Source organism: Osmia bicornis, chromosome 12 (assembly GCF_907164935.1).
Source record: "Osmia bicornis bicornis chromosome 12, iOsmBic2.1, whole genome shotgun sequence".
NCBI lineage: Eukaryota > Metazoa > Arthropoda > Insecta > Hymenoptera > Megachilidae > Osmia > Osmia bicornis.
In genome coordinates this window covers 8,483,825-8,495,942 of record NC_060227.1, presented here as the reverse complement: position 1 = coordinate 8,495,942, position 12,118 = coordinate 8,483,825, and the positions used below count along the sequence as shown (strand labels likewise).

Sequence of the window (12,118 nt, the reverse complement as noted above, 5' to 3'; positions counted from 1 at the left end):
GACAACTAATTTATCAAAGTGGTATCCTCATTAGAAAGGTGTCTTCATCAGTATCGATTTAAAATCGAAGACCAATCGTTTTACGAGATAACTAGAAATTTGTACGAGTATCTAATAATAAAATTGACAAGTAACTTGTCAGATTGCAAGCAGTATCCTCATTAGAAAGTTATGTTAACCAATACCTGTTGGCTCAAAATGGAAAACTAATTAAATTTACAAGATAAATGGAAATTTATTTGCTAGCAGTAATATTTCAAGTATCTTAAATTCGAAAACCACTCACCTTATCGTTATTCCAAGGATAGCTGAAAGGAAATGTTATATAAAAGAAGCAACAATTGTTCGATGCAAACGGAATATCTGCACGATTGCTCAAGGATTATAAATAAAACATCTGACGAGGATGTTTCCTTCGATACCTATGTAAAACAATGAGGTGGGTGACTTCATCGTTTTCACGATTAAACGTGGAAAAAGCGTCGACGCAACGGCATCTGGAATAGCGGATTTGAGGCTTCTTCGATCCGACAGATTTATTCGTGGATGATCTAATAATTACTGAAGGACGATCCGCTTGCACGGGTTGCTGGATAACCTGTAATTAGAGTGCGTCAGCAACATGAGAATCCGATACGTGCCACAGGATATTGGAAATTGTTACAAGCGTACGTTGTTTTTTTTTTTCTTTCTATTATCGTTGTATCTGGTTCGAACTTTTTCTTTTTATTTTTCATTCATATCGAACTAGTTGTTTTAAACATAATTAGTTGCAATTATTTATCTAGTTGAAACAGTAGGTACAGACGAAAATATCGACATCATTTTTCATTGAAAATTAATTATTGATTTAATCTGGCCAATGCCAATATTTCTGTTCACCGCTGTACAATATCCCAGCATCGAATTTTATTTTAATTTTCGTTAATTAATTTCTGGAAAATCCGACTTTTTCGCGTAATTCTTGCAGCTGCGAATATTCGTAAGTTCCGTTCCGAACGGTTTCCAATACACCAGAAAATGATGTTTGCTGTACGCAATTTCGAAGCCGGAACAATGACGTTTATTGCGGGTTTTATGAAAATCGCGAGCGTTCTCGTAATATTGTTTACGAGCGTGCAAAAGCGATTCGCGAGCGTTGGAGAACGCGACTTGGCGTGAATTGATAATGATAAAAAAAGTTGTGGAACAGGGATTTAAATTTGAACTTCTAACGCGCTACAGGAGCCCCGGGGTTGTTAAATACGAAACTAACTGCTAAACATTGTAGGTAAACGCGTCGTGTATTATAATTTTAATCCTTCGCTTTAGCTCTCGTTGCAACCTAAACGTATTTAGAAAAATATCTCGTATTCAGCCTAGAAACGTCTCTCGAATTCTTTTTCGAATTCCAAAAAGAAAAGAAACGAAAAGAACAGACGAGAAATGCATTGTCAGCGCGAAGAACATGGTGACATCAGGCAATGGAGTCATCAAGAAAGTCAGAGCAATTTCATCGATTCATCGCATGTCTCCATGTTTTTCGAGCATACTTTTTCTCCGCTGATTATACAGCCCATTTAATAGCTGTCGCTTGGCAATTAAGTTGTATCAAGAGACCCTTTCTTCTTTTTCTCTGTGTTTCTCCGTTAATGCGGAGGATCGGTGTGTTTTTCCTTAGGAGGATGAAGAAGATAAAATAGAGGATTGTAGAAAGCCATAGAAATTCATTTTCATTCTCGAGGGGAATTAAGGCATTGTAAATACCTTTCGTTGAATTACTGCTCCGACTTTTTATCGGCTCCGCTGTGTTTCACACTGTAATCGCGTTAATTGGATCGATCACTCGCTACCCCTTTTAATTCTATTTATTTATTTGCTTCCCTGAGAAAATTTTCAATCGTTCGAGAAAGAAATAACGCTTTGGAAATAGTTGTGAGATAGGGTATAAAATAGTTTAGTTGACTTTTACAGCTGAAAATGGATGAAATCTGTGGTAATTAATTACTGTAATCTATTGTGTTATTATCAAGTTGCTAATTATACCAGTAAATTAGTTATTAGCGATAATTTACTCTTAATATAATACTGTAATATTATAGATATTATAGTTAATGGGGAGAATAAATTATTGCTAATGACATAATCAATAGTTTGCTGTTATAATGATGCCAGTAACTTACACTAAGTAATTTGCTAATGATTGACTTATTAATCTGTAGCTCATTATTATCTATTGATATAACAACTTGCGGTAATTAATTTTCTGATACATTATTGATAGAATAGAAGCAAAACTAATGCTAATAAAGAATTCTATGCGAAATGAAAAAAATGTTTGGTGAGTTAGCCCGGTTTTCGATGATCACGCGGTAAAAAGAAGACGCGAAAGCGAGCGTGCGCCGATTTTCACTGGCGTCCATCAGTTGGCTGATGCAGTTCCTTGACATTTCGAGGCGAATCTCCGGCTTTCACGAGCGATTCGAGGCACGTGCTTCGCTTCCTGTTGTACCAGATATCCTATGCAAGGCACGTACGCGCAATCGCTCAATAATAACACGATCGCCTCGGTCAAATCGGAGCGAAAAGACGAGACGAACCCGTCGTACATTGTAGTTGAAAAATTCCATCGAAGATTGCACGAATAATTCTCTCGCGATACGTTTCTCTTCAGTTATATTTCACTGGCTCGGAAATTTCTTCATTCGCCTTGGAATGTTAAAGGTACACTCGCGATCAAAACAGACTTCCTTAGAGAAAATAACGATATAATATAAAAAAGAATTCTAAAAATTCGAATTTTTGCAATATTAATATTATAAATGGAGTTTAAATTTTCTGCAAAGGTGAATAACATTAAAATCAAACGCCTGGCGAGTTCTCATTACATATTTTAAATCGTGCAATTTCATATTATTTATGTCAATTTCACCGAGATGATTTGCAGCTGACGCCTGTTACTCGTGAACGACCAAACTCATCACGCTCGAACCGTACATTTTACAAAACGTTTGAAGCTTCAATTTTTTTTTATCTCTCTCTCTCTCACACAATTTGAACGTGCAAGAGGTTAATTAAATTTTCACCGAAATGGCCGGCTCGTTGATTCGAGACTGTTAATTGGAATTTTGCCCTGCGGGCCAACTGATAAAAGAGTCTTCCCGAGTGTTCGCGAAAGCTGCTTTCACGTGTACAATTTCTTTTATCACCGGACTAGGAATTTAATTGGACGTCTAATCAATCATACCTAATAATCGAAAGTTTCCTTAAGTCAGAGGTATTAATGAGTTACGATCGAAAAACAAGAAACGCAGCTCATTATCATTAATCTCTTCGGGAAAAACAAGGAAAGAAATTAATTTGTTTACTTAGAATTTTCTTTCGTAATTATTCAAATCATTGGTACTGCGAAAAAATTGCAAACTCAGGAAATTTAGGTCTTTCTTTTATCTACACTCGTAACGAGTTGGAATGTTAAAATTGTTGAAAAATTTTCTTGATACTACTTCTAATAGGACGGCAATAGACTGCTGGAAAGCCGCCGTCTCAGCGCAAAGACATCACCGGAACGGATCTCTCGGGCGACGCACTTAATCAGGCCGCAATTAATCCGTGGCTGCTTGCACGTCAAGTACAGTTAGACAAAAGTGTCGACGCGACGTCGAGCGTCCTCGTGTTCGCCGGCGGCGAAGCGTGCCCTGTGCGCTCGCCGCGTCGCGAAACGTCCCAAGAATTGGAGCGTGCATCTCGGATACGCTCGGGATGTCCATTAATGCCGCGCGTCGCGCCGTGAAAAAGCTGTCCCCGCTAAGGAACGCGCCCACCACCGAACGGGACTATGTAACTGAACCGACTAACTGTCTACGGTTTCTGGACTTGTCAATCGACTTACTTTTTCTTTATCTTATGTCTGATTATAATTGAACCGCGACCTCGGTATCCTGTAATCATTCATTTTCGCGAGTTTTCAATGAAGAAAAAACAAGAGCGATCGATAAAGTTTATAATTGTTAAATTAATTACTTTGAATTGAATTTTTTCTCTTTCAGGTGAGTCCAATGGAAAATCTTACTGTAAAAGTAGCCGACATGAATCTCGACGGAATCGAGGTGAGTCTAGAATTTGTACCCATCCATGCGTATGAGATTTAATTAATAATTAATGAACCATACCTCTAATTGTCGACCAGTGGGTACACAGTTACCGCTGTACAAACAGCTGTGTTGCGAAACTTCCTTAGCAAATATTAGGTTGCTGTATAACATAGGAAGTCTTAAGCGATTTCATGATATAAAAGCATTAGAAAATAGTACTTATTCTATGTCAATTTAAAGCTTAAATTCTGAGGAAAATAGCTATATCAATTTCTTGTCCACATCCTTAATATTAATGAAATAGTATTTCTAATATTAAACTGTGAATTGGTTGAGTTATCGTTTGTTTCCCTGAAGGACCACAACGAATCATTGATATAGTCATTTTCTTAGAACTTTAAACTTTAAATTGATACGTCGTAAATGGTATTCCGTGATACTTTTATGTCATGATTCTTGCATCGAAGAGGGACAAGTTTGTTTCTTCACAATCCTCGTTAAAAAAGGAAATAATTAGTATCCTCTATCGTTCTTCAAATTAATCACAAGCACAGTTAATTTGTGAATTATTGAAAATGTGGAAAGTTCAAAGGTTCATTGACCAGGAGTCAGGGTTTGCGTGACCCTGGCTTTATACGCGTTGTCAGCCAGCTGTTATTATTATCGATCTTTCGATCTCGCGCATTTCCTCGCACGTAATAATCCGCGAGACCGGCAAGATCGGCAGTGAAAAGCGGCGCGTGTTTCCGCGGTTCGAGGTTGTTGTGTTTCGTCACCGTGCCTCGAAAAGCAGCCTCCACGATGGAAACCTACGCGTAGATAGAAGCAGGACAATTCAGGCGAAGAACAATGCTGCTTGTTGAGCAAGGTGACGGTAATTTAGCGTGCACAATAGGGTATACAAACTGGCTCGGAAGAAATTGCTCTTTGTTCGCGATTGATAGAGTTGCGACGCGAGCTTCGCACCCCTTAACTTTCCAGTCGTAATTAATCATTTGGCAGGCTCATTCGCTGTACCCACTCGGCGAAAGAAATTAGGATTCGTATCGTTGACAATTTAATTAGCAAAAGGAGCGTGTACATGAAAAATACTGTTAAGTCGTATGCAAAATGCTAACGATACAATCACCCAATTTGCAATTCGACGCGAGGATCCTCTTATTAATAGGCATTGTTACGTGATCGTCGCCTTGGGTAAAAAAAAAAATTCACTGCAAGGTTACGTACACTGGAATGCCGTAGGCGTGAGCCTAACTACGGAATTAACTAATTACTTGCACAGTTACCTTAATTACCGAGGCGAAACTGATGTATGCACTGTCTCCGGTCTTTTCTCGTTTCTTCTACTTTTTTGTAGTTTATATAATAATTTTGTTTTTCTTTAAAACGGAGGAAGAAATTATTAGATCATCGCATGATTTATTTATGTTTTTAACAAAAATGATCTAAGTATTCACGAGATGATCTAATTGGACGGTTCATTTCGAACGATTTATTTTTACACTCGTGGCGTAAGTGGTGCCACAAAATCGTTGATGTGAAAATAAAAAGATTTGTTCAAATTTATATAGAACGCGAGGACACGTTTTTACTTTCGTCTCGTTCCCCGGTGGCTCGTTGTAAAACTTTAATTATTCACGGTGACGTAAAATTAGATTTTTTCCCCGGCCACACCGTGTAGCCGTGGATTTTCACAGGGAAATTTGTCGTGCTTCTTTTTATTTCCTCGTTTTAACTGGCTTGCTTCTCGTCCACTGATTAAATTACAAATGTTTACACGACACCGTTAAAGTTTCTTCGTTGAAGAATCGGACGAACGGAAGTTCGTGGGACGATTCGATTCGACGTTAACTGTTCAGCTGGAAAGTGGTTATTGTTGAAAGAAACATTGAATGCGCAAAGTAATTTAGCTGTCTAAAGAACAATACACTGCTATAAAAGGATATGTTTAATGGCAAAGTTGAATAAAATGGGATGAGTCTTTTGTTCATGTTGAATGGATTTGTAATTAACACGTGATATTAAAGCAGTAAAAAATAATAAAATAAAAATTTGAGCATCAAAGTCACAAATTAATAAGACGGGTTATTAAAGTATTAATTATACTTTGTAAAAATAGTGTCAGAGTATTAGTGTCAAGTACAGTAATTTTATCTTATTAACTATTACTGTAGGTATTTCTTGGAATTCTTGAATAGTTAAAAAATTGTAATAAGTAATTATCAAGATTTAAAAAATTCCTATTGTTAAGAGCTTAAATGATAACTATGATATTCATTGCAGGAAATCACCTTACCGATAGTTATCTCTAGTTGGTAACTAGTACTCTGTGTAGATAAAGTAGAACCTTCCTACACGTGGCGCCACTTATACATTCTAATCTGAAACTTCATTATCCAGTAGAGATCGAAAATTGAAAATTAAAAATTTTGGAATATTTAAATTAAATTAAAATTCTTATCTAATTTATTAACTTCCTGTGTATGCTCGAAATAGAAACTTACATATCATTCTCTATATCATATTGATATGATTGCAGAATACATACACTGCATAAAATTTTGTAAAACAAGTCGTTCCCTTCCGCGACTGTTTCCAAATAAGTATCTGGATCTTATCATTTGTATCACGAAACACGTACAACCGGGTATAAAAAGCAATTGGTGAAGTCAAGCACATGTTGTGCGATACGTGTAATTCCAATGGCGTAAGATTAATTTCGATTTTTCAATTCAGTAATTAATTAATAAATTAACACCGTATGCATTGCATAAAATCATACAAATCCACTATTAAATTATTGCAATACTTTTGAAAAAAATATAAATAATCTCTTCGTGGTATTACGATTAATATTTCAGTTTCTTATTAATTAATTACTGATGTATCAATGAAGAATATCAAAAAGTATGATTCGAAAAATAATGCGAGGATACAGAGTAACAGTGTCAGGTCGAAAGGGTTAAGGAACAATGTAGTAAGGAGGTACGTAGCTAATTCTACGCCTATGAACGAGTAAGGCAACGTATGAACAGCCATTAATGGCCATACACCCCCTACAAGGTGGAGGAGAAGATCACGGTCGATCGTATAAGGCGTTCCATTCGTCGGATCGTTGACCGTGCAAGGTGATACCGTATTCTTCACCTCGGCCTTTTCTTCTTACGCAAGCAAATCAATTTTCACTCGGGGTCCATTTAACCTCTTTTATCTTATACGCTGTTTTACCTGTGAAACATAGCTCCTCCTTCTTTTCCTGGAAAATGATACTATCTAAGGATAATTCTAAGGATACGCGCGAAAGGAAAATCAATTTCCATGAATTGGATTCGTTATGTCAAGTGACTATATAAATAAAAAAAAAAAGAGCAGAGCATTCAAATTATCATGGAAGATGAATAGGATTTTTAATGATGGCATTAATTTACTGAAATTTGAAAGGTCCCTTGAAAATTCTGTAATTTAGGGAATCGTGTGTTTCCAAGTTAGTTACAGAAGGCTGCTCTATTGCCACGTCTCTCCCTTTCAAATCTCACTTCTTTCCCACGTCTGTTCACCACACGTTGGCCAACCATCTTTCAGTAAACGTGTCTTGTTCAAAGCCTGAACCAACTTGTTCACGCTTGAATGGTGTATTTATCAAAATTTTTTACTCCGCTGTTGAAAGGAATTTATGAGGAACTGCTGTTACAGTTCAGTAGAATTCATAGAAAGTAGAGGTTGTACTTGTTAAATTACATTGGATAATTTCAATAACTTTTACTCGGCTATTCCGAAATATCTCACGAGGGTTTCAGTTACCATTAAGACACCTAAGGTACCATCGACGATAATAAATGTTTGCCGTACGCGAGGCGGTATTCAAAGGCAGTAGGAAGCTTCCGAAATTCGTCAGGAAGGATCGGAGACAGACTTCTGCCGACGATCCAGTATTTCCTATCTGTGCCTAAAATATCCACCTTGGATCCGAACCAAGGATTTTCCCGTCTCGTGGAAAAACGTGATCCTATCTGCGTTCATGGGTTCGTGCCTAGACCATACAAACAAGCCGGTCCTAGGGAACGAATTTAAAACGAAGGAACCGAACGGACAAAGAGAGACGACTAAAGGATGAAATAAAGGTCGGTGTAGACGGGAAGAATTCGAGAGGGAAGGAGACAAAAGGGCTGGCACATGCGAGAGGACAAGCTAGCTCCAGGAACATTCCAAGTGATAGAGAATCTAGGAGCGACGAAGAAGGCACGCGGGAGGAACACATTGGTGGATGAGAGAGGATAGAATGAAGGAAGAATGTTGGTCGTGGGATCGAAGAAGAGGATAAAGTGGATGGAAGGCGGAAGATCTAATTCTTCTGTCGAACCAGACACGAGATATCCGTAAAGTTCATGGTGCAACCTCTCGGTGTCGTGAGGTGGATGCAATTTAAGTTGCACCCTTTGTCGCAGAATAATGATGCCTTTCGATGCAGGATAGTAAAGGACTCTTTTCTTATTTTTGACCATGGAAGATGGGAAAGCTTGGAAAATTTGAATTAGTTAATTTTCTTTCAAAAATCAACAACATTTACATAGGGCTCGTTTCTTATATTTGGCTATGGAAAATGGAACAGCTTAGAAAATTTTAATTAATCAATTTTACTCCAAAAATCTAACATATTTACAAAAAAAATCCTCAAGAAAGAAATTAGTTCAATTCATTTTTCTCCCATTCATATCATTTTTTATTTAAATGCAAAGATATTTATATTCCTCCGGTTGCCACATTTCAAATGCACCTTAAATACATTTAAAGCCCCTCGTCACTGTAACAAACAAGTTTTAGAAGAAATTCTCTCGCAAGACACTTTCGTACTCGAACTGCTTCGTTTCTGTTGATTTTCCTCTCTGAAACACAGTGTCGAAGAGGAGCTTCGGAGGGAACAAAGTGCTTCCCGTTTTTATTCAGGTATCGTCGTCGTTGCGATGCAAATGTTGGATGCAAATGGGTAGGGCCTCAGGCAACGGAAGTCGTACGCTCGCGGGCACGGATCGCGCTCCGTTATTTCCTGGCTGGCACGAGTCGTTCCGGCTCCACCGCACGTGCGTTCTTCAACTATCGAAGACTGATTAGTTTACAGAGCTGTTAGAATCATTAGATTAAATTACAGCAAACTTTTGTAACTTTAGCAAATAATATTTTACTGAAGAATAATTTTATCAATTTTCCTAATCACACAAAATGGTATTTAGAATTTTTTAATTTTATTAAATTTTCGCTCATATAGCGAATTAAATTTATGTATCGTACTGTTCTTCGAAAGAATTTTTGTCTGAGGTTTACACCATCTTCTTCTGATGGTTAGGTTGAGGAAGAATTTAAATTGAATTTCTAGTTCAACTTCCAGCCAGAGATGCAAGATATTTTCGTATCCCATTTTCCCGGTGCCGGAAATAAAGCAGTATTCTTAGCAGAGAAGCGGCTATGTACCATGGCTTCCGGTACACACGTTCGCTTCATTTGTTTCTTTTAGTAACGAGCTACCAACGTGGCTAGAATCACAGAACGTAAATAGCCCGCAAATGATTGGACGTACGTCTCATACAAATTAGTCGAAATCCTATGATGAATGTTTATTCGCTCGTAAATGTCCAGTTACTTTTGTTTTTCCTCGAATCGACCCTCCCAGTTTGCGCGTCTTTCTTGAGACACTTCCTGCCTATCCTCGATCATTTCTACGATTTTTAGTTTCAAATCTATAATCTTTAGCTATAAAGCTAAGCAGAGTTATTATTAATGAAAATCATGCTTTACATTGCAACGTGTAAATAATGTATTTCGACAGTGACGGTACATTAATTAAAGTACAAAGAAAGGACGATGCTAAAGTGATTGAAGTTTTTTAACAAAAATATTTATGAATTTTATATTCAATGATAATATTCGATTATAGGTATATTATCATGCACTGTGTGGTTAATTCATCTAATTTTTCAGCACAAGCAGATGTGAGTTCTTTTGTTATCACATTTTTTGCTAATTGTAGGTTTCTTACTAGTAATAGATTTTGTATCGATCTTCTTTTGTGCTTCTTGTTGTTCGCGCAGTTTCCTCGCTTTCTTCTCCTCCTCTTCGAGAAACTGTAACCACGCCTTGTGCGGCCCACAAAACGATGTGGGTGGTATTCTGTCTAAATGTTCATAATATTTCCCCCATTTGTTCATAAAATAGGTTCCTAAATCGCATTTCGGCCAAGGTTTCACTCTGCACGCTCGACCTATCGCGAATAAAAATAAATCTAAGAAGATTCTTGCTAGATTCAAATGCTTCGAACTCGTTTTCAATTATTTATGATTGTTTTAAAAATAAACATTCTGCAGTTTTGTTTATTGTAAATCATTTACCACCGCAAGAAGTACGCGGGCAGTCGTGTTGCAATCCATTTCGATGATAACAGTCGCAATCAATGTAAACTGCTCCTGCGTACAATTCCCTGGACTTCACTGGCTTTAGCTGATTCCCATATTTTCCTGGTCCTAATTTTTTAGACTTTTCCTCAGATTTTATAGATCTTATACCTTTTCCCTTCATCTGCTTTTTTGAGGAACTCTGAACATTTGAACGTTTTTTCTGAAAAAATTATTTCCTCTTTCACACAAATCTTAATATAGATACTCGGGTGTGTAATTAGAAAAAGGGAAAAAGAAAAATTTCAAGAAATGCTATCTTCTATAGAAACATAATACATAAGTGCAAATTATGAATATATACAGTATCGAGCATAGTAGGCTTCTTCAAGAAAAATAATAATGCCCCCCCTTCTGGTAGGCCTCTCCTCCGTAGGTCTGTGACCTTACACCATTTGAATTTGAATTACCTACTTTGCTCGGTATTGTACATTCAATGCTAAATACCTCATTACTCTACAAATTAAAATAGAATAAAAGAACTCCTCATTTTGGTTTTATAAGTTTTATTAAATTCCTTTTGCCAAAATCTTAGTACAATGTTATCATCGGTCTACAGATATTTGCATATTCAATCATTTTCAATCAAGTCATTTAGAAAATGCAATTTGATTAATATAATAATTTCAAGCGCAAACTGATTCTACGTATTCTTTCAAACTATCATCGCAATTAGCGATCGATTTATGGTCACTGCAAACCAGAATCATTGGTTGGGTCAATTCGGGGCTATCCGAGTTCTGTTTCGAATCACGGGAAAGCATTTCTTTCCTCTTCAATTCGATCACAGCCCTCGGAATGGGCAGTTGACACTGATCCTGAAGACCATTCCTCTTCGACCGACACACCTCGTACCGTTGCAGCTGATGAGGAGGGAAGTAATCCCTGAAACGGGTGAGCAATTCCTGCGATCGAATTTCAGGCACAAAATCCTTGGAGCATCCTGCGGCAGATCTTTCTCTTCCCGAATTTGTCTTAGCTTCGTTTCGACTCCCATTTCTACCAACTTCAACTCTGGAACTTGTCTTAGGCCTCGCGCAATCTTCCGACAATTTTCTCGCTTCGACGTCACGAATCTTCATCCGCGATGGCACTTTCGGTCTCGTCCGATCTTCCGACAGTTTCTCGGTTTCTCTTAGAAGTTTCTCTGTGACGCTGGAAGGTACGAGGACACATTTGAACAATTTAGAAGATTCGCTTGCAGCTCGTTCACCACGTTCCACCGAGTTTGACCCCGATCTGTGATGAGGACAGTCCTCGCTTCGAGGCATTCTATTGAAGAGACTTATAGGAAGATTATCGACAGAGTCCAAGCCATTCCGACGTTTCGTTGGAGGTTCTAATTTTGTGGATGCTGGACGAATCGTTGAACTCTTCAACATTTCGGATCTTTTTCTTTTAGGTTGCTGATGATTGTTCGCGCAATGCCCATTTGAAGTCAATTCAACCTCCTCCTTAGCGGAGGATCCTTCCATATCCTCTGAGAAATTGATCGCATATGCTTTTGGACCATTTGTGTCGACCCTAGTCTCGACGGTATCGTGTAGGCCGGATGTCGAATCGCCAGGCTTGTGAGCAGAAACGTCCGGACAGCGACTGATC

At 37.8% G+C, this 12,118-nt stretch overlaps 1 protein-coding gene across 9 annotated transcripts in view; it reads left to right on the top strand.

Annotated features, from left to right (window-relative positions):
• The window catches only part of LOC114878208 (disabled homolog 2-interacting protein), a 214,863-nt gene that overhangs the window by 139,349 nt on the left and 63,396 nt on the right, over positions 1 to 12,118 (top strand). The window contains exons 1-2 of one of the 9 annotated variants that reach the window (XM_029191760.2): positions 608 to 668; positions 4,029 to 4,088. The exons of the other annotated variants lie outside the window; for them this stretch is intronic. Coding sequence (XP_029047593.1) covers positions 623 to 668; positions 4,029 to 4,088 — 106 coding nt within the window. The 5' untranslated portion in view covers positions 608 to 622. Of the gene's footprint in view, positions 1 to 607; positions 669 to 4,028; positions 4,089 to 12,118 lie in introns of those variants that run through there. 9 annotated transcript variants of the gene reach the window in all.